The 22604-nt window shown below is 44.2% G+C and overlaps 2 protein-coding genes across 5 annotated transcripts in view; one reads left to right on the plus strand and one right to left on the minus strand.

Moving 5' to 3' along the window:
• Window positions 1-1413: 1413 nt before the first annotated feature.
• On the minus strand, window positions 1414-12072 carry LOC128063338 (chromosome transmission fidelity protein 8 homolog). Of its 4 annotated transcripts, none has more exons than XM_052656061.1 (4): window positions 11984-12072; window positions 4692-4749; window positions 4310-4427; window positions 3557-3915 (listed from the first exon to the last, which is right to left on the minus strand). In XM_052656061.1, the coding sequence occupies exons 2-4, from the start codon at window positions 4712-4714 to the stop codon at window positions 3691-3693; spliced, it is 366 nt and encodes a 121-aa protein (XP_052512021.1). In that variant the 5' UTR covers window positions 4715-4749; window positions 11984-12072; the 3' UTR covers window positions 3557-3690. The 4 variants fall into 4 exon arrangements, with proteins under 4 accessions (XP_052512019.1, XP_052512020.1, XP_052512021.1 ...); XM_052656062.1 differs by lacking the exon at window positions 11984-12072 and adding an exon at window positions 11590-11635; XM_052656059.1 differs by lacking the exon at window positions 4310-4427 and having other exon boundaries at window positions 1414-3915; window positions 11984-12056.
• A 38-nt stretch (window positions 12073-12110) lies between these two features.
• UTP4 (UTP4 small subunit processome component) overlaps window positions 12111-22604 on the plus strand; it is a 29911-nt gene continuing 19417 nt past the window's right edge. The window contains exons 1-5 of the mRNA XM_052656052.1: window positions 12111-12186; window positions 13794-13954; window positions 16144-16335; window positions 17248-17332; window positions 18785-18874. Coding sequence (XP_052512012.1) covers window positions 13796-13954; window positions 16144-16335; window positions 17248-17332; window positions 18785-18874 — 526 coding nt within the window. The 5' untranslated portion in view covers window positions 12111-12186; window positions 13794-13795. The remainder of the gene's footprint in view (window positions 12187-13793; window positions 13955-16143; window positions 16336-17247; window positions 17333-18784; window positions 18875-22604) is intronic.

Below are 22604 nucleotides of genomic sequence, written 5' to 3' on the forward strand. Positions count from 1 at the left end.
CCAGTGTGCTCTCTCTCCAAACGTCCACTCCAGAGGGCCTGCTGACCTGTCAGAACCAGCACCAAGGTGGAGAGTAGTTGAGGGGCAAGCCTCTAGTGTGCCCAGGTGCTGCCCACAAAAGAACTAGGTGCACTCTGAGCCAGACTGGCAAACCCTGGTGCTTCCCTTCGTTGCCCGCCAACTCGTGGGTTTTCCAGGTGCGCCAACACTGCTGCGTCGCATAGGCCTCCAGTTTCTAGAAGACTGTTGGTTGACATCAGGCCTAATCCAGAAGGCTAGGAAGAGGCAGCAGGCATTTGCTAAAGGCAGTTGTTCCGGGCTCTTCCGTGTTTTTGCTGGCCAAGAAGTAAACTATTTTGAGCACTACAGTGGAGGAAATCCGGTCAGCCAACTGCAGAGCTCAGACTTCACTAAGGGCTTGTTTTTCTTCAGCTTTTACTTGAAGGTTAACGTGGGATGGACTCCCGGATGGAGAACTCTAGGCAGTCCTCCTCTCAGCTCTGCCTTGCACTTTGAGATTATCAACTTTTCCCAGGTCGAGCAGGCAGGTACAAGTAAGTGGGCTCACAACGTTTGACCTCGACTGGTTTTTCTAAGTTATTTTGTACATTTTTCAGCAGCGAAACCAAACTGGGTCTTCAGCTTTATTCCCGTTTCTTGCAAGGGAAGAGCCTTTATACAATTGGACACATTTTGGTTTTTCCTCAATGAGAATTTTAACCCTCTTTTGTATTATTTCTACAATTTGTAAACATATTTATTTTTACTTTTTTTTTTTTTACTTTCTGGTGAAATTTTTTATACTGCACTTATTTGTCAAAATAAAGTATCTCACTTAAGGCTGGTATCTCTGAACTCCTCCTTCCCTCTTTGAACTAATGAAAGCTCTTTAATTCAGTTCCAAGATGGGTATTTGAGGCAGAACTAGTTTTGTCAAGGTAATTCCAATGAACTCAGAAGCAGGTAAGTTATCAAAGCTGCCTCTGGACCTGGGGAATTCCAGTAGGCCTGCTTAGTAACTACACACCTGTGGTGGCTTAGTTTTTACTGTAGAGGATGCATAGGGTCTTTGGAGAAATTACTAAGCCAATGAGTTAGCCCTAGCTACCCAGTTAAGGCTAAAAACCAAAGCTTGCTTCCTCCTTAAATGAAAGTATATTATCTGAGAGGTCATGGAGGATTGTGGCCAAGCTGAAACAATGAAAAGCAGTGGGTAAACTTCCTTCCCTGTGGAACAGGTAATAAAAAGGGAGTGAAATCAACAGCCCTCTCGTCTCATTTATTAAAGAAACAGTAAGAAAAGATACAATGCGGGAAAAACACCAACCATCCTTTCACATCAGGCTGGACAAAGCACAGTGATTTCTCCCCTTTATCCCCCACCCCCACCCCAATTCCCATAATCCCATCCACATCAGTTTAATCTTGAGGTTCTCTGATTGGGAGTACCAGTGGAGAGGGAGTTGGATGAGCAGTGGAGCCTTGGTTCTGGCTTCCTCTAAGTCCCAGGAGAAGGAAGCTGCAGACCCAGTCAGTCAAGCGGATGCTGTATTTGGTGGCTCTCTGAAGTGGCTGCACTTCCCTGTTCTGTGTTCAAGTCCGCGGGGGAAGAAGGTATGGCAGTGGAGGATGACCAGGTCAGTGTTGCAGAAGCATGGTCCTTTCACCAACACAACATTTCTAGAGAGCAGTGAGCTCATTCTCCAGTGGTGAGCAGGGGACTATGTATGAATTGGGACCTGCAGGCCAATGTATCCCTGAGGAAAGGTCCACAAGAACAATTCAAGAACTAGTTAAGAAACAAGGGGCAGAAAGCTGTGGGACAAAAGCACAGCAGGCTCCTGAAGGCTGGAGATTCCTTCTCTCAAGGTGGGATCATTCCCACCTGCCAAAGTCCACATCCCACAGTTACAAAGTTCCTTCAGTCAAGAAAGACGCCGAGTGGGGAAAAAGGCTCATTTGAACCTGAGCCCCAGGTATGTACTTCAGATTGTAGTTCCGTATCTACTACTTCACCTGTCCAGAACCACAGTGCCTGGAAACCAAGGTGGTCCTGGAGAGAAAATGGTGTTTAAGGGGGTAACATTCCATTTGGGTACATTGCAGCCATCGGCCCCCCTGGTCTGGGGAAAGCAGCTGGGTTTGTGCCAGGGAGGCTCCCTACTCTAGGAAATGGAACCAAAGTCTTGCTCACAGGGCCATTCATTCTTGGAAAGGAAGCTGGGTTTACACCCAGGGCCCCAGTTGGCCTTGCAAAAGGAGCTGGGTTGATACCCACAGGGCCTGCTGGTGAAGAGCCTAGGGGCCCTGGAGCTGGCCTGGGGAAGGTAACCTGACCAGGGCCTAACGGGCCAATAGACCTGGGGAAGGTAGCTGGACTTGGACCCTGTAAGCCAGTGGCCCTTGGGAAGTTAGCTGGGTTGGGGCCTAGTGGCCCAGAGGCTCTTGGGAAAACTGCTGGACTTGAACCCTGGAGGCCAGCAGACCTCTGGAAGTTAACTGGGTTTGAAGCCAAGGTGTTAGAAGACTGAGAGAAGGCAGCTGGGTTCAACCCCCCTGCACCTGTCCCCCTTGGAAAGGGATTAGCATTTACTCCCATAGGACCAGCAGGCCTTGCAAAATGAGCTGAATTAGGGCCAACAGGGCCAGGAGCCCTTGACAGGGGAGATGGATTTGGCCCTGGAAGGCCAATTCCCCGAGAGCCAGGCCCTGAATTTGGGCCTATGGGGCCAGGAAATCTGGCCATGGAAGATGGGCTTGTGCCCATGTTTCCAGAAGCCTGTGAGAAAGAAGCTGAATTTGCTCCTAAAAGACCTGCTGCTCTCAGAATGGGAGCAAGATCTAGGCCTTGAGGCCCAGCCATTCTTAAGTTAAGACCAGATCCTGTGCCCAAGAGGCCACCTGCTCTGGCATCCAGATTAGGGCCTGGGCCCAGGCCACCTGCCCTTGGATTAGGCCCAAGGCCTGGGCCCAGGCCACTTGATCTTGGGTTGGGCCCAAGGCCAGGACCTGGAAACATACTTGACCTCGGGGCAGGGTTTGTACCTACAAAGCCTGACCTCAGACTGGGACTCGGTCCAGGGCCCAGGCCAACAGGTCTAGGATTGGGGGGACCATTTCCAGGAGTCAACAGGACACCTGCTCTCAGGCTGGGTCCAGATCCAGGGCCCATGGGGCCACCACTTCTGGGGTCAGGACCTGTTCCCAGAAGACCACTTGGCCTTGGGTTGGACACCGGACCTGGCCCTGGGAGACCCCCTAGCCTTGGGTTAGACAGAGGCCCTGGGCCTGGAAGAGCCCCTGCCCTAGGATTCAGAGCTGACCCTGGGTTTGGGCCCAAGAGACCAGCCGGCCTTGGGAAAGAAACTGCACCTGTGCTAGTGGGGTTCATCCCTCTTGGAAAAGAAGCCAGGCCCGGGTCACGAGCACCAGCAGGGAAAGGTGCTGGACTTGAAGCCAGTGAGCCTGATGAAGTGGGAAAAGGAGAGGGGTTCCTTGGAAATGGGGCCAAATTTCCACCAAGAGAACTGCTTGCCATAAGGAAGGGATCTGAGTTCAAACCCAGTGGGTGGCCTGTGTTTAGAACAGGACCCCCCTGGGGTCCCAGGGAACCGTCCAGCCGTCCTCGAGGTGGCAGGGGGGCACGAGTCCAAGGAGTTGGCCGCTCTCGAGGGAAAATCCGAGGTTCTTTCATACTTTCTTGGGGACGTTGGTGATGATGGGCTTGGGGCGAGTTTTGAAAAGGATCTTGTTTTTGATGAGTGCTGTCACCAGGTACCAGGTGCCACTCTCGCAGCCGAGTTCATCACAATCCTGCTCCCCGGGAGTGTGTTTCACAAGGACGGCAAAAGGTTTCTCCAGGTGGATGATTTTCCCATACAGGATATGATGCCCCACGATCAGCACAGGGATTCCCTTTGGCAGAACAAGAATGAGATGCCTAAGGTTCAGGGCAAAGTCATGATATCCAAGTGCCTTCCAGAGATGCTCTCAGGAGACGATGCTGGCACCTCCACTCCCTCTACCACTGCTGGGAAGCCACAACGGACAACCCACCCTCATATCCTTTTTCCTCTTTCCGGCCCCAGGTAAGAGAATTGCTACTTTCAGAACTGTGACCTTTCCAGATTCCCCAAAGCTAAATTACCCTGCTACTGCAGAGGTCGGGGGTGGGGGGGAGAACAAGTGGGGCTTGGCTAGACCCTGAATAACAAACCTGAGGGCAGTCCTCACTGTGGGTCCTGGGAGCACCACCTTGGTGTAGCTTGCTTTCCTGAGGCATTAGGCAGGGAAAGAAAAGTCCCCTCACCTCAGTGGTGTAATGTAGGTCTCCCAGGAGGTTTCCAGCTAATCCAGTGCTGTGGCGAGCCTCGATCTCCCCCTGTAGTTCCATCAGCACCCATTCTGCCAGGCCTCCAGCCCCAGCACTGCAAGCAAAGGGCTGGCGGTTACACTATTTTGGAGGGGTGAAGGATGAATCATAGTGTCCTACACCACCATTCAAGGCCCAAGGGAACTCCTTGTTGAGCAAAAATTCTTGGGAAATTGGGCAGTGCCACGCACTGAACTCAAAACTGAAAGGCTGGGATTTGTGCTGGATGCATCTGAGGACCCCAATTCTTTCAGGGAAATTTCAAACCTATATAGACTTGATCATTCAAGCTAAATTAAAACCCTCAAAATTTACTCACCTGGAAATAACAATCTGCACCATGAGCTTTACGTCTTCAAAAAGCAACGGAGAAGAAGCTGTAGAGAAAAAATATATTTTTTAGGATAATCATAACGAATACTGTGTGCCAGGCACTTTCTAAATGCTTTAGACACATTTAATTTCATTCCCGTAACAACTCCATAGCATGTACATTTTTTAAACTGGTATTATACATAGAGAATTCCTTCAGATCACCAAGGGTCAACTACAGTGTGGAAAGTTAATAGGTACCACGGTGTGTTCAAGGTCACATAGCTACTAGTCAACTAGCCAAGATTTGAACCCAAGACATATACTGCAGAGCCCACCCTCTCGTCAGTATGCTAACTTGCCTTTCTCAGGGGCGTTATATTTTCCATTCTGTGTATGTCTAAAAAACTAAGGAATTATTTTAGATTTAACTTTTTTCTTTGGTGATGGTGTAAGTAGATGTTTGCCACTTTGGTTATATTTCAAGATTCAAAGGATCTTGAAAAGCTGAGAGAACGGAAAAGGTCCTTCAGACTTTAGTGAATGGTAAAGCTTATTTCTAACGTGATTCTCATCAAACACATTGCCCATCTTTCATTTAGACACTAAAACAACCCTGATGCTTAATCCTTCATTTTATACAATGGCCCCACCTGGTGGCAAGTTTGCAGAATGAGTTAAAATGGGACATTTTTGCCTGTAACTGGCTTCTTATACTTGTCTTCCTAAGAAAGGTAGATTAACGGGGGGACTAAAGGGATGGGGGATCTAAACTATGACTTCTGTACAAATCTTTCCAATGAATAGATGAAGCCTAGTGCAAGGTTACAGATCAGTGTTTACCAACTGTAGAACAAGTTAATAGGTATGATTATTGTGCTCACCATTAGCAAACACCTGCTTAAACAGCTTTCCTTACTGACATGTCAATCTTTGTTTTGGATCTCCAGGGAAAAGTATCAATATACTGCCAGCAGCCCTGTAAGACAGCAGAAGCTCTTTCTCTTGAGCACCAAACACACTTTGGAACCATGCGGCCGGTCAATTACTGGACTTCAAGTATAAACAGCAGCTATTATTTATTCCAGAGAAGGCAGTGGCACCCCCAATCCAGTCCTCTTGCCTGGAAAATCCCATGGATGGAGGAGCCTGGTAGGCTGCAGTCCATGGGGTCGCTAAGAGTCAGACACGACTGAGCGACTTCACTTTCACTTTTCACTTTCATGCATTGGAGAAGGAAATGGCAACCCACTCCAGTGTTCTGGCCTGGAGAATCCCAGGGACAGGGGAGCCTGGTGGGCTGCCATCCATGGGGTCACACAGAGTTGGACACGACTAAAGCGACTTAGCAGCAGCAGTATTTATTTAATTTTTACTATGAATCAGATCCTGTGCATATATATTATGGGTGGTATCTCATTCAACTACTGTGAGACAGGGACCTCCCCGTATTTTGCAGATAAAAGTTACTGAGGGATATACTCTTGCTTATATGTGGCACAAACACAGCTAGCAGGTAGCAGAGCCAGTGTAAAATCGTAGGCCATCCGACTTCACACTTGTAATCAATACCTCTCAAACAGGGAGAAAACCAAGCGAGGACAAAAAGGCACGAAAGCATCAGGCAGGCGCTGCTTACATGCACTTAGCAAGAGCTACATCCAGAGGCATGCTTCAATACGCCAGGCCTGCTGCAGCACCGCCAAGTGTGGTACCCCTGACCACAGGTAATACACTGGCTCAGGCGAACAGAGGTCTGACAGGTAAGAAGGCCCTACCTCCACCGTCAGCAGACCAACCAAAGCACTTTCAATATTCTCCCAAGGTCTCCTGAAGGAGAAAGACTAACAATTTAAAATTAGAAGCCCTAAGTTCAGGTTCCAGCCTGACGTGTGGACACTCAGCACATACAAGTCACTGTGGGGCTAAAACCTAGACTGTCGGCTTCATTTAACTATTACAAAGACCAAATATTATAAGATGTGGAACTGCTTTAAAAGACTAACATATAGCTAATTTTTCAAAGGATAAGTAAATCAGCATTTCTACATTATAACTATAAAACTTAAGAGCATGGTAGGTACATTTTAGCCATAAATCAAAAAGGCTCAATAACTGAAACTGAAGTTGTGATGTTTCTAAGGGTTAATAAATACATGTTGATCAAGAAAGAGTTCTTGTGAGTTTTTAAAATTGTATTTATTTTTTGACTGATAACTGCTTTACAATATTTGTTTGATTTAAATAAACTTCTGGTGACTGATGATACAGTGTATTTTCCCTGATAAGTGCAAGTGATAATAAAATACAGGGAGTTTCAGAGAAGCAATAAAGTGTTCACACAGATACACATTTTAGGAAAATCACGGCAGGGAAGGAGATTAATCTTTAAGACTTCTGACTCTAAGGTAGGAATGTATGGACTGTTTAGAAAAAGGGGATGTATTAATATTAATAGAAATATTTTTGGTGCATTCCCTATTTCCTGGACAGTCTCCTGCCAGAACAAGAATTCAAAATAGTGGCCTACTTAGGGCTTTCATTGCCATGGGCCTGGGTCAGAGAACTAAGAGCCCACAAGCTGCGAAGTGTGGCCAAAAAAGCTAAATAAATAAAAACAAAAACCAGAAAAAAAGTGGTCGAAGTCGATAAAGGAAAACAGATGCCTGGTAGCTGGGTCAGAGTAGCTGCACCTCCATACTTGTTGCTATTGCTTCAACAAGCCTACACAGCTCTCTATCCACTTACGTAGGCGGCCCTGCCTGAGTACACCTATTGATACAGGCAGGCAGCTAGCAATTCTCCTAAAAACAAAAATCCTGTGACCTAAACACTTTAGACCTAGACCTAATGAGGCTGGAGATGTGACGACAAATGAAGTTCACACCCAGCTCGCAGGAGTCTAGCTCATAGGAACCCGTGGACTGATATGGCTGTATTTACGTACATGGGGGTGTATTTACCAAGTTGGTATTAATAAATAATGCAGGGGAACTCATCCCTTTGAATTTTAAAATTCTCCTTCAGCACCATAAAATATCCTATTGGCTGAATCAGATTATTCTTTTTCTTGCTCCATGCTCTAAACAGCTGTTCTTAAAACTAGGTATGTTTACCTGGGCACTTCACTAATAACACACGTAATGGAGGTACATTTCACCCAGTGTGGAGATAACTAAAAAAAACATGAGAACATGCAGTCCAATCTGTCCCCATCCCCTTGAGAGCAGGCAGAGCAAGTTAGTAGGAAAACAAAGAGGTGAAGAAGTAAAATACAAGTCAAATCCTGTTGGTAACAAGTAACATTATAATGAAAAATTTCTGTAAAACAAAGAAATTTCTAAGTCTTCAGTTTCAATTCATTCCAACTTTTACAAATAACCAAAGCAACTTTTAAATGTCTGTTCTAAGGTACTGCTTGTGTAGAAACTGCAGCTGTTATCAAGAGCAATATCTGAAGGCACAGTTTGACCAATGTACCATATCAAATCACGAAACTAAAAGTCAATGGAAAAGATTGCCCAGCACCTCTCTCAACAGCCTTGAGTTTAATCCCAGATTTAGACAGGATCAACTGTCTTTGGTTAAGAATAGTAATTCCAAGTTCCTGTAGAGCCAGAAGAATTTTATGATCTCACTTTTCAAAAAGATGTTTAAATTCAATGTATTTCAGAGTGGAGTCTCCAAGGCCACGACTACAGTATGAACTTGGAGATGGAAGGTATGGAAAAAACCAAACACCTTTTCCCTGCAATGAATTATTTTGACTCCCTATCCTCTCTTATAAAAGGGGAAATTTTTTTCTAAGTTTTTGAGGCTGTTACATGGCTAAATAAATACATATGTTCTGTACTCATTAGTCAAATGACTTTAGCTATGTAAAAGAAACTTTTTAAAAAGCATTGTGTACATTTTAACTCCTATCTTTTTCCTTTATGGAAAGACAAAAACAAAATGTCTTTTGGGGGAGGCTTAAAGATTTCTGGAAATAGTATCTAAAATTTTTTTAGAAATATCTGAGGTTACCTCAGATCATTCCCAATCTTAAGACCTGGAGTTATTTTGGAGGTTACAAGTAAAGCTGAAACACTGTTGTTTCTTAAGACAGTAGTCCCGATGACTTCAAGAGGCCTGAACAAACTACAGAGTAGCAAAGGAATCCCTTCTTCTCAAAACAAATGCATACTCACAATGGGAGCCCTAATTAAAACTCAAAAGGTTTGTCTGAAATCAGACCAAATCTGGGATATATCTTAACTGTCATTTTGAAGTCAGTTACTATTAAAGTTATTAAAAACCTGAAAAATCAAAGTGCCACCAGTTTCTTAATTAGGAAGAAAAGTTCAGGCAAGGCATTACATTTTTAATACAGAAAGCTTCATTTCTTATATAGCTAAACCTCTCTGAACATTTCCCTGGATTTTTTTTCATCCTGCAAACAAGGCACTGTCTGTCACTGCCTTTTTACAGTGAGGAAACAAGCGCAGAGAAGCTAAAGGTTAAGTAACTGGTCTAACACCTGAGAGTGGCTGCTGCGGAATATGACCTGACTGTAACTCCCCCACAACCCATCCTTTCCTGCGGTCCTCTCACATAGCACCCCCGCCACCCACCATGCCTGACGTCTATAGAGGAACTTGCTTTATAAACACTGCCTTTCTCACAGCATCTACCACCGGATGGCAAATAAACCACCTATGAGGAAAATCTTACACACTGCCACTATGACATCTGTGGCGTAGGCAGCTGAAATCAAGCAAGCCTGCTTTTCATCATATTCAATTGATGAGGCTTAAGTTTCTAAAATCCCTAGAGATGTACTCAAGGTCAGCTCCAGGATTCAAAATTATTGCCCAAACCGGTTTCCTTAATGTTAGACAAAGTCAGTCAGAAGAACAGAGCATTCTTTCTCACTGACTCATCTAATCTACAAAATTTTTTATCCATCGGTTTCTGAATTGTTAATATTACTAAGTGCTTAACAGAGAATAGCAATGAGCAAGGATCGTTAATAATGGTAACAGCTCCCAAAATAAGATATAGCAGAAAGTGTGGTATGTACGGTATTAAACAGAACATGCAGCTTTTATGGAAACAATGGGCTCTGACTCAATGGTTTAACCCAACTACACAGAATTAAATTTTATTAGAGCTAAAGTCTTTTTAAAATTTTCATTAGGTCCTTACAAATTTATATTTGCAAATTGCTGGGCCAACAATTAGCATTTATTGAGTCCTTATTCAGTCCCAAGGACTTTTCTGTGTTCAGGGATTTAGTGAGAATTCATTGTCAGAACTGCCTTCTGAGTCTACCATCTTTCTAGCCTATGTATGATGGAGGTAATGTAATCTTATGTCACAGTTTCTCCACCAATAAACTTAACATAAAAAGAACCTATCTCAAAAAGGTTGTTTTATTAAATGAAGTTATGAATGTAAAGTCCTTAGCATGTGCCTAACATATGGTAAAACTTAGGGTCAAGCTATTGATTACCTGGAGGAACATGGCATTTTCTTAGTATATGCCCAATAGAATGACTTTACACTACTGTTTAATTATTATTTTAATCTTTATAGTGGACTAAAACATCCTATAAAAGCAGCATGTTGTAAGAATAAAGTCGTTTACTTTATTGATGGGAGAACAATTCAAACATGGCAGGCAGGGTTTACCAAGCTGCTTCAGGGATTAAGTTCTGGAAGGTTTTCTTCTCTAAGCATGGTAGCTATTTCTCTGTGTGCCTTTCCAGCAAAGGAACAATTCATGAACTTTTACATACAACTGGATACAGATTACTTTTATTAGCAGTGTTACTGTGGTTTTGTGACTGATGGGGATAATCTAAGTTTCAAGGGAAGACCTTGTCTCTTGACAGACTTATTAAGTGATAAAATCCAGTTTCTAAATGAAAAGCCTGCTCTCCTCCGACAAGGGGCCATGGAGGGTAGGTGGAACTGAATGCTTCCGAACTTTTCATTAGTGACCAGTGTGTTCAAAAACGTGTGTGGACACTATGCATACATGTGGGACTTTCCCATCACGTTTTAAGATTCCCATGATGGAGGGAATCAATTACTGGTATTCGCAGACAATAGGTAGAAAAGATGGCTTCAGTCGTTCTTACTCCAGTTTTCTCCATCTTCTGCTACTCTGCGGCCCCATCTACCCTTCCTCCTTTTACTGCCCTGAGCCCCTCCCTTGCCCAAAGTCCCTTCCTGTCTAGCTCTGTTTGAGGTCTCCCTCTATACTGGATTTCCCTCCCACGAGCCCCATCTTCACCATCTCCCCTGACCCCCTCCTCCTCTCCCTGGAAATTGAGCTACAAGCACTTCCTATGTCTAGCCCCTCCCACTTTCTGGGACTTCTCCGTCCGCTTCCCCTCTCTTCCCCACCCCCACCCCATGACCCCCCCCCCCCCGACTTTCTCTAGGACCTCTTACCAAGACTTTCTCCTACCTCCCAAGGAAACTATATTTTAAACTCCACCCTCCAACCCCAGAATGGTCTTTCCAAACCGTTCACCCTCCTAAAGATCGCTCTAAACGTTATTCCTCTACCACCCTCATCTTCCAAATCGTTACCTATGTCCCCCAATTCTTAAGTACTTCGCTCCTCCAGGACCCGACTCCACCCCACTCTTCTCCGGCCTCTCACTCCACTCACAAAAGCAGCTGGATCACTCTCCAGTCTCTTCCTTCCAGTCACCCTCCCAACTACCGCTCCCAATAGCCTCTTCCCCCCAAGATTTAAAAATGTCCCCTCCAAAGAACTCACGGTCCTACCCCCCGCTTAGACCCTTTCTGATGTTCCCGCTACTTCCTGGGTTCCAGGTCTCCCCCACTCTCGCAAGCATCCCGTGCTGGGTTCCCTCCCCACCCAGGGAAAAGCCCCTTCCCGCACATACCTCGAGATTCCGGCCCGCGCTGCCCCCTTCTCCGTCCTCCGCCCGCGCTCGGCCACTCTTTCCGCCCTTCTCCCGCTCCGCCCAGCTCGCTCCCTTCCCTCCGCCTTCCGACTCCGCACCGCTCCCTTCTCCGCAATTCCCGGCTCTCCTACCCCGAGGGCGCCTCTGGGTCGCCCCCACCTCTGCGCGGCCCTCCCCGCTCCCCTCCCCCTTCCCGGCCTCCCCTCCCCCGCCCGCTGCTCCCCGCCCCTCAGCTCGCCATTCTTCCCCTCGAGCCGCGCGCCCCGCCCGGCCCCAGCTTCCTAGCTTCCCGCTCCCTCGCACCCTCGCCCCCCCATCCCCGGCTCAGCCCTCGCTCCCCGCGGCCTCCCGCGCTCCCTGCCCGCGGCCTGACCTGCAATGGCGGCCGCCGATCGCGGCGCCGCGCGGCCAACGGGCGACAACCGAACCTCCCGCCGCCGTCGCCGCCGCCGCGAGCACTGCCTGCGCACTTCCGGCCTTGCGCCGCGAGCACTTCCGGGGCAGAACACGCGGGCGCGCGCACGTGGGGCCGGGGGGGAGAGAGGCGAGCTCCCTAAGTGGCGAGCCCTTCCACCGGTGAGTTGGGGAAGGGGCGTAGGTAGCGGGGATGGAATGGGGTTGTATCTAGCGAGTGCGGCTTGCTCTAGGTCGGCCCCCCGGGAAACTCGCCGGTTCCCCTCTGCCGAGGCCGGGTGGGGGCTACTCCAGACATCCCCGGAGAGGGAAGGGGCGGCGGAGCCCTCGCGCGCCTCGGAAGCACGCATAGCCTAGCTGGGCCGAACGCGCCTTCTCTCCTGGCAGATTCTTCACCTTGAAGGGAGATGAGTAAAGGGGCGAACCTGACCCGAGTGCGTCTGTTGGCGGCGGCGGAGCTGGGGATAGAGAAAGTAATTGACAGATGCTAGATCAGTCCTGTTGCTTCTTCCCGCTAAGAAGCTCTTGGTTCTTCCTGCCCATCAGCTCCACCTTCACCACCGTAGTTGAGTCTGTGATTTGCAGACTTAGCATGCAGTGGAGATGGAGATGTTTGCCAAAATGCAGGTTCCTTGACCTCCTCCCACCCCCAAAGACTGGAATTCTAGAGCTATGGATTAGTACCCGGAATCCTGCCTTGTTAGAGATCGTTTTGGTTTAGGAGTTCTGCGGACTCTGAGAGACTCCTTTAGACTGTCAACATTTCTTGCTTTCTTAGAATGATCGAGGTATTGATCCTCTTCTTCACCACCCCCAACTCCAGAAACCTCACGCACCAAATACGAAGGAGACTTTAGTTCTGCCTCGAATACAATTCCTGGAGAAGAAAGTGGCAACCCACTCTAGTATTCTTGCCTGGAAAATCCCATGGGTGGAGGAACCTGGTAGGCTACATACAGTCCATGGGGTCGCAGAGAGTTGGACACGACTGAGCGACTTCACTTTCTTTTCGAATACATTTGGTCAGCTCCTTGTGGCTCCATTCAAGCGCGCACTCCCTGTAAAAAAATGAGGTTATGTTCAGTCTTTTGCTCTAAGATCAAGTTTTAGATTCTCACCTCTCTTCCTGGAGCACTTCCTTCAGGCAGTTTGCAGGATTGCTAGGAGGCTGGGTGATGGTCTATGTGTTGCTTTTGAATTTTTTTTTGTGGAAGAATCCTGAGCTTCTGGAGACTATTTGATAGATTCTGTGTGGACCATTAAAGCATCTTTAGTTGAATATTTTAAAATGAACCTCAGTCAGACTTCCCAGGCGGTTCAGGGGTTAAGACTGGGAGCTTCTAGTGACAGGAGCAGGGGAACTAAGATCCCATATCCTCCCCACCCCCAGTTCCTGCCTGGCCTTCTCCCCACCCCCCAAAAATGGGGAAAAATAGAAATGAACCTCAGTGAGATACATTTGGAGTCTGCCACATAGAACAGTGGTACTGTGCTGCGCTTAGTCAGTCGTGTCCGACTCTTTTCCACCCTATGGACTGTAGCCCGCCAGGCGCCTCTGTCCATGGGGCTTCTCCAGGCAAGAATACTGGAGTGGGTTGCCATGCCCTCCTCCAGGGGATATTCCCAACTCAGAGATGGAACCCAGGTCTCCCTCATTGCAGGCTGATTCTTTACCATCTGAGCCAGGAGGGAAGTCCAGAAGAGTGGTAATAAAAGACAGGAGATGTGACATACTGCTGTTTAACAATGATTCTTTTCTCCCCTCCTAGGAATGGGTGAATTTAATGTCCATCGAGTGCGTTTCTTTAATTATGTTCCATCAGGGATCCGCTGTGTGGCTTACAATAACCAGTCAAACAGATTGGCTGTTTCACGAACAGATGGCACTGTGGAAATTTATAATTTGTCAGCAAACTACTTTCAGGAGAAAGTAAGTCATATGGGAGCCGGATTTGGTGGTGTTGATGTTAATTTTTTTTTCTTAAGTTTAATTCTGCAAAATCTTCTGTCTTTTTTGTATTCAAAGAGATCAGAAGAAAATGACTCTCCCCTACTCTCTCTGTTGTTTAGAAACAAAGAACAGATATACAACCTCTTGTCTGACTGATAAACTTAGAGCTTCAGTCTATGTAATGTTGGTTAGAAAGATCCTACCTAGGAATTGTGGTGCTTACTGCCATTTGGAAACTGATGTTTACTAGATTTGTTGGGCGCAGCATTCTTATTGTCAAGATCATTGCTTCCTATCAGTCTCTGCACCTATAACTTTAGTAAAGTGGCATTTCCTGCTGTGTTATTACCCATTTCACTGTTAATTCAGAAAAAAATGATGAGATGTTTTAATATCAAACTTTTTGGTGATGTGATAGCAAGAAGATGAATTCCTAAATTATCTATTTGAGAGAAGGTAGATTTATATACCTAATGTTTGGAAGTAAAGAAGATTTTAAATTAGGTAAAATATCATTTGGGTATATGCACAGGGCTGTTACAGCAGCCTATTTTTCAAAGTCTCTGATTACAGATTTCAGATGCAGCAAAATAATTCAGCTCACATTTACTGAGTGCTTTGCATGCCCTCAACACCATGATACAAATGAATAGAAGGAAAAATGAATGCAGTGTCTTGCAGCGTAGTACTTGGAATTTAGGTACTCTGTAACTATTTCTAAATGACTGCAAGCATTAGGCATTAAGATGAATGTCAGAGGCCCTACCTTCAAGGAGCTCAAAATCCAGTGGGGGAAAGATGAGTATACGGTTTGAAATAGTGTGGTCAGTTTTATGATAGACCTAAGCATGGGCATAGAATCTTAGTGGAGAGGTGCCTTGCTCTGATGAGGTGGGTTTAGGATTCCTGAAAAGGGATGACTTAACTGAGCTGACCCCTGAAGCAATAACAAGAGTTAAGAAATCACTGGTCACCAAAAATGAGTCCCATTCTATAGCATGAAAAACATGCTGTGATGCACGCTTGTTGCATCCTGTGATTTTTCTTGTTATTATTGTTGCAACTATATAATTGTTTATATATTTGTTTAATGTCTTCTTCCCTGCTGAACTTCCAATTTTATGAAAAAGGGATCTTGTCAGTGATATGGCTGTATTCCCAGCATTTAGCAAGTGCTTAATACAAAGGCATCACTGAGTTAATATATGTTCAACGGGTCTTTACCTAGTACATCTTATTTTCCACTCCCATCGGTTTTCTTTTTTCTTGAACAATTAATTCAGTCTAGTCTTCCACCTTGTTTCCTTGTTCCCTTCCTGGCTATTGAAGATTGATTAGCTTGGGTGGTCACTGTCAGATCATGAGAGTGAAGAGTAGGGACTAGTAGTAAGGAGAGTTATCTTCTATTTGTGTCATCGACTTTGGCAATTTGGGCAGACCATTTACAGGTGCTCTGCTTTTTCAAGTTCAGCTAGGAAAAATTGTATCTCTCCCGGAGAAGGCAATGGCAACCCACTCCAGTACTCTTGCCTTGAAAATCCCATGGACGGAGGAGCCTGGTAGGCTGCAGTCTAGGGGGTCATGAAGAGTTAGGCAGGACTGAGCAACTTCACTTTCACTTTCATTCCCTTTGGTGGCAAGCAGCTATAAGAATAAAATTCCTTGATTGTATGAATGCTTTTTGAGCAAGAAGAAAACACTTAGAAATCTGAGACTTGAATGAAAAGCTGGAGTGAGCTGCATTCATTTCTTTTCTTTTCATTTTTTAGACAACATTTATTGGTGAAATTGGCCCACAGTAAGCAACATGTTTTCAAAGTATACATATTGATAACTTTTGACACATATACACCTTTGAAATCATCGATCAAGATCACTACAATGACTTTTAAAAATCAGATAACATGAAATACAATTACTTGCAGACTTTATTGTCCGAAAACATTTTGCAGAACTAGTCCTAGAAAAAGAAACAAAACCAACCGTATAACTAAAATGTGAGCCTGAAAAAAAATGAAAATATCAGTATCATGATCTTCAGATAGTGTGAAATTCCACACTAAGTTATTTCTAGAGGGGCATTTTAATTTTCCCCGTTTACCTGTGATCACTCAGTGCTGGTAGCTGGTGAATTCACGGTGGGTTGAGAAGTTATTGTGTTTCTGTAGTTTTTCCCAGGTCATGAGTCTCGGGCCACAGAAGCTCTGTGCTGGGCGAAAGGACAGCGACTGTTTAGTGCTGGACTCAATGGAGAAATTATCGAGTATGATTTACAGGCATTGACCATCAAATATGCTGTGGATGCCTTTGGAGGGCCCATCTGGAGCATGGCCGCCAGCCCCAATGGCTCTCAACTTTTGGTCAGTACGCAACTATTGGTAATCCAAACCGAGATCTCCTCTTGCGCCCATTTACACTTGCTTCCCTGTGCTCATAGGAAGGTAAAGTTACATTGTGGCCAGTCGCAATTCCAGTCTGAGCCGAATTCCAGCAACCAAGCAATCAATTGTACCTGGATTCCAATAGGAGATACACGATTGGGGTTATTACTGGAGATGTAAAAATCCCTTGTCCTTTTGCACCCTTTCTGCTTCTACTTTGGAGCTTGTTTGTTCATTAATGACACCAGAGGTTTCAGTTTGGTTCAGCATCTCCCAAACTGTGTCCTTTGGAATTGGGAGATACAGACACTGTCTTTTGTTTTGCTGCACTTTGTGTTTTATGATACATTTTGCTTCAGAATTACCACGTGTTAAGTCCTTCTGTAGATTCACAACACACGTTAGTATATTAAGAGTTCTGATAGGTCTTTTTACAAGTTGACTTGTAGAACCATGTTTCTCAAAAATTTTTTGAGCACAGACTTAAGATTTCCCTCCTCCCTGCGCATTCTTACCATTAATTTTCTGTAATGAGTTACTGATTTTTTTTTTGGTACTATTTTACAGTATCTTGACATATCTCCATGAAGGTGACACAGTTAACGGGTGTTTAATTCAGGCCATCGTATCTAGCACAGACATGCCGTGAAATCCTATTTCTCCTCCATGTCCTGTGCAGGAATTAGGCCACTCATTGGCCTGCTTTCTGGTTGGGATGTGATGGCTGCCAGGAACCAAATTTCTTGATACCAGTACTTTTTTCCTCTCACAAACTATTTTTCCTCTTTCAGAGCAAGTGTTAGCTTGATGGAAGAAATGTATATATTTTAAATGTGTATATTTGGTTCTCTAAAATGCTTTCTTTGTTTTCCACCCCCTTTTCCATGATAGGTTGGCTGTGAAGATGGATCTGTGAAATTATTTCAGATCACTCCAGACAAAATCCAGTTTGAAAGAAATTTTGATCGTCAGAAAAGTAAGGGTTATTTGTCATCAGGGCAGTGAGTAGTGTTAACAAGAAGTTATGTTTCTGTGCCACTGGAGATGGGATACTTTCCTATGGGTTCAGAGAATATTTTATCTGTGTGCCAACTTTCTGCGATGCAGGGTATATGCTAGATGCTGTCCTTAGCTCAGGTTCTCTTTACTGTGTAACATAACGTAGCTATGACTACCTGGTTAAGTAATAATAGAGAAAACTGGCAATCCAAAATAGGAAAGCAAGTGTTTCTATGTGAATCAATTTGTTAGTTCTCACTCACTTCAGTGAAGTTTTGATAAATGTGCATAAAGTCTCAAAACTAGGACTTTGCTGTAGGTAGGAGCTGTGGTTCTCAGTCCTGCTAGTACATTCAAGTTGAATGTGGGAATTTTATAGCCAGTTGCCCCTGTTCCAGCTGTACCTACTGACACTGACTTCCAGATCAGAGATTGGCAACCTGTTTCTGTAAAGACACCAGCTAATATTGTAGGCTTCAGCAAAGCAGTCCTAGATAATGCTTAAACAAATGGTCATGGTTGTTCTCGCCTAAAACTTCATTAACGACAGCTCACCCCAGGTTGGCCTTTGGGTTACAGTATGCTGACTCCTCTTCTGGAGAGTGGTGTCTGAGATGTTCTCTATGTCCATTAGTAATATTTATTCTCTATTCATCAAATCCCTGTATGTTTGTTTTTAATATCTTGCAGGTGTTCTTTTTTTTTAATTACAAAGGTGACACAGTGTTGTTAAAAATTTCACACGTTTGGCTAAGGGTGAAAGAAAAGAATAAGTGGCTCATCTCAGTCTGTAGGCAACATTTTAAAATGAATCTAGACCTTGTATCTTCGAACGGACGGATACATTTCCAGGAGTGCTTGCACTTGCTTTTCAGCTTTTTTTTTTTTTTTTCATTTGCTATATCACAGACATCTTTCTGTGTGAGCTGAGTTGTGCCCATGTGAGTGGCATTCCATTTTATGGTGTTCCATAATTTATTTGATCAAACTCCTACTGATAGATACTATTATTAATATATATATATATATTTTTTTACTACTCAAGCCAGTGCTGTAACAAACATTCTTTTCTTCACTTGGGCACTCTAGTAATATTTCTCTGTGTTGAAATTGCCAGTGCAATTGCTGTGACAGATAGGCACGTTTAAATTTTGTTTGGTTACTGCCTGGTCACCCTCAGAAGGTTGTGCTTGTTTACAATCCTATCAACCATTTATCCATTATTAAAAGCAAGCATCAAATATGTCATGTGAGTCCCAGGAAAAAGTTGTTCCTCACCTGTTGCAAAACAGTTCTTCACGAAAATGCAGTAGGTGAGTGCTAAGACTATAGAACGCTAGTCCTGTAGATCACTGTGGAAAGAACTCAGTTACTGTTTGCTGTATATGTACGTGTATGTCACTTTCTCTTTGGTTGTAAAACTCCCCAGGTCGAATCCTGAGTCTCAGCTGGCATCCTGCTGGTACTCACGTTGCGGCTGGCTCCATAGACTATATTAGCGTGTTTGACTCCAAATCAGGTGACTGTTTTTCTCAGCTCATTTGGGATGTGGGTCTTGTTTGTCAAATTCACATTTCTCTGTTTCCAAAAGCTTGTGTCCTTGTGCTTTCACCAACCTTCTGAGTTGTCACTATGAATTTCATATCTTTCTTAGATTCCTACTGCTGCTTTTAGGAGAACCTTGATTCTTCAATTAAATACAGTATTTTTCATCATAAGAATTCACACTAAAATTTGCCTTCAACCAGTAAGCCACTTAGTATAAATAATCAGTAGATACCTATTTATATATACCAGTTCTTCATAAAAGAAAGTGTCTGTCTTTGAGGAACCTAAGTTCTTGGTAACACAGTAACATATTTCCTCTGCTCTTGGCCTGGAGGATTGGCTGATGGATTCCTTCAGTGATGAGACTGACTTCAACCTGTTAGGTGGCTGTCTGTACTCCCCTCTAAGATGAGAGGATACGCAGGGCAGGGATGTCGCCTTTTTCTTCCTCTGTACTGCTTAAGCAAGTTTTTTATTGTTATCAGTCATATGCATATAGTCAAATAATTCCTTAAGGCTTGTTACAAAAAAGCAGGACTCCCCCAGTATCCCTTCTCCTGCTCCTCAAAGGCAATAACCTGCAACTCTTAGCTGTTTCTTTTGGTATTTGTCTCTGTGCTATACATAGTATGCTTAAAATACTGTGTTTTATTTTCTCAGTTTTAGCCCCTTATTTATTGACTTTCACTCTATTAACCCTCTTTCTTTGCACTTTGCCACATGTACCCATATTTTTTCTTGATCCTCCCAGTACGGTTATTTTGCAGTTTTGTTCAGATTAGCAGTTGATGTTTTTAATCTCAGACTATATAGGTACTACTGGCAGAGTAAATGTCTTTTCCTTCCCTGTATGGTTTTTTTTTTTTTAATTTTATTTTTAATTGGAAAGTACCCTGTATTCTTTTCGTTAATATTGTGTGTCTGTCTCTCTCTCTCCTGTGTGTGATTGATACATATATCAGTAATTCATCTCTACATTCTTTTAGTTGTATAAGGTAGGTTCAGCTACATCTGGTTTTCTTTCTCATTTTGGGTGGGGTGGGGTGCGCTGCACAGCTTGCAGGATCTTCGTTCCCTGGCCAGGGATTGAACCTGGACCCCTGCAGGGAAAGCACCAGACCACCACTAACCACGGACCACTAGGTAATTCCCACTTCTGGTTTTCTTTCTACTGCTTTCATCTCCTTGAAGGATTCTCTCCCAGAGCCTTCTGCCCTGCCTCAGTCGAGTGGAGCCAGTTTCTGGGCCTGCTGCACAACTCTGAGATCTTGAATTCTGGTTTTTCAACCATTCCGGGAATTCCCTTTGCTTGTCTCTCACGTGGAGTTCCCCGTGGCCATGTCATGCACTTTCCTAGTTTATCACTTTGTTTGGTGGATCCTGAGAAAGGGTTTTTATGAGAAAGAATTCTAAGTTGGAAATTATTTTTCCTTAGAATGTTGAAGCCGTGGCTCTGCTGTTCAGCTTCTAGTGTTATAAAGTCTGATGCCTTTTTGGGAGTAGATCCTTTGTGTAGGTTTTTGTGGTTTGTTTTTCCTGGGAGTTCTTAAGATCTTCCTTTTATCTTTACTGTTCTGAATTTAATAATTATGTTCTTTGTTGTGTGGATCTGTTAATATCGATTATATTGGACAACTTGATAGTTTCCTTCAATCCAAAAACCCATGTTTTCCATTTCTGAGGAAAATTCTTATAATCATTTTCTAAATGAGTTGCTCTCCATTTTTCCCTAGAATTTTATCATTTGAATGTTGGCTTTTCTCATTTATTTTCTTTCTTTCTTTTCCCTGTTACTTTTGATCTCTAACTTTTTACTCTGCTTCCTGAGAGAGTTTGTCATCTTTATCTTAGTCCTTTTCTTGAGATTTTCCTTTCAGCTGTTTGTTTCTAGACTTCTTCTTTGTTTCCTGAATGTTCTTTTTTATAGCATTCTCTTTTTATTTCATTATATAGTATGAACTCTTGCATTATATAGTACTAACTCTTCTCCAAGACTATTCTCGTCTCCAACTGTTACTTATTTCTCTCTGCCCCTCTCTTGGGCCTCTGCCTTCCATACTAAGGCTGTCCTCCAGTGTCTAGGGGTTCCTTTCATCACCAGACAAGTTTATTGCATCTAAACTTCACTGAGGAATGGTCTGGCTTGACTGTCAGTATGGGGAAGCTTTAAAGACAGGCTGTTTAGGTCTTTTGTCGTGTACAAGTCATATTTCCCAGAAGTGTTTTTTGTTCTCCTGTGGGGTGATAACAAGCAGGGCCATCAGCATTCTAAGAAAACTGGTGTTCTTAATGTTGAGAGACAAGTTTTCACTTAATCTATGCTCCATATACCGCTTCCACCCTCAGTTGCACTGATACCCCTCTTCAGAGAATAAGTTTCTGGTCTCCTCTGAGAAGTGGAATTTGGGGAGTTGCCTGGATTCTTAGCTGTGAGGCGGGACCTGAGGGATATCATATCAGTTCAGTCACTCAGCCGTGTCCGACTCTTTGCAACCCCATGGACTGTAGCACGCCAGGCTTCTCTGTCCATTACCAACTCCCAAGCTTACTCAAACTCATTGAGTCCATTGAGTCGGAGATGCCATCCAACCATCTCATCCTCTGTCGTCCCCTTTTCCTCCTGCCTTCCATCTTTCCCAGAATCAGGGTCTTTTCTAGTGAGTCAGTTCTTCAAATCAGGTGGCCAAAGTATTAGAGTTTCAGCTTCAGCATTAGTCCTTCCAATGAATATTCAGAATTGATTTCCTTTAGGATGGACTGGTTGGATCTCCTTGCAGTCCAAGGGACTCTCCAGAGTCTTCTCCAACACCACAGTTCAAAAGCATCAATTCTTCAGCGCTCAGCTTTCTTTATAGTCCAACTCTCACATCCATACATGACTACTGGAAAAACCATACCTTTGACTAGACGTATCTTTGTTGGCAAAGTAATGTCTCTGCTTTTGAATATGCTGTCTAGGTTGGTCATAACTTTTCTTCCAAGGAGTAAGCATCTTTTAATTTCATGGCTGCAGTCACCATCTGCAGTGATTTTGGAACCCAAGAAAAGAAAGTCTGCCACTGTTTCCATTTTTTCCCCATCTATTTGCCATGAAGTGATGGGACCGGATGCCATGATCTTAATTTTCCAAATGTTGAATTTTAAGCCAGTTTCTTCACTCTCCTCTTATACTTTCATCAAGAGGCTCTTCAGTTCTTCTTCACTTTCTGCCATAAGGGTGGTGTCATCTTCATATCTGAGGTTATTAATATTTCTCCTGGTAATCTTGATTCCAGCTTGTGCTTTATCCAGCCTGGCATTTTGCATGATGTACTCTGCATATAAGTTAAATAAGCAGGGTGACAGTACACAGCCTTGACGTACTCCTTTTCCTATTTGGAACCAGTCTGTTCCATGTCCAGTTCTAAGTGTTGCTTCTTGACCTGCATACACATTTCTCAGGAGGCAGGTAAGCTGGTCTGGTATTCCCATCTTTTGAAGGATGTTCCATAGTTTGTTGTGATCCACATAGTCAAAGGCTTTGGCATAGTCAATAAAGCAGAAGCAGATGTTTTTCTGGAACTCTCTTGCTTTTTCGATGATCCAGCGGATGTTGGCAATTTGATCTCTGGTTCCTCTGGCTCGTCTAAATCTAGCTTGAACATTTGGAAGTTCACGGTTTATGTACTATTAAAGCCTGGCTTGGGCAATTTTGAGCATTA

The sequence above is a fragment of the Budorcas taxicolor genome, chromosome 18, assembly GCF_023091745.1.
Source record: "Budorcas taxicolor isolate Tak-1 chromosome 18, Takin1.1, whole genome shotgun sequence".
Classification (NCBI taxonomy): Eukaryota; Metazoa; Chordata; class Mammalia; order Artiodactyla; family Bovidae; genus Budorcas; species Budorcas taxicolor.

What these genes read in the sequence shown, in the direction of transcription:
- LOC128063338 (XM_052656059.1), bottom strand. Translation starts at nt 3,694, where the DNA reads ATGAAAGAACCTCGGATTTTCCCTCGAGAGCGGCCAACTCCTTGGACT.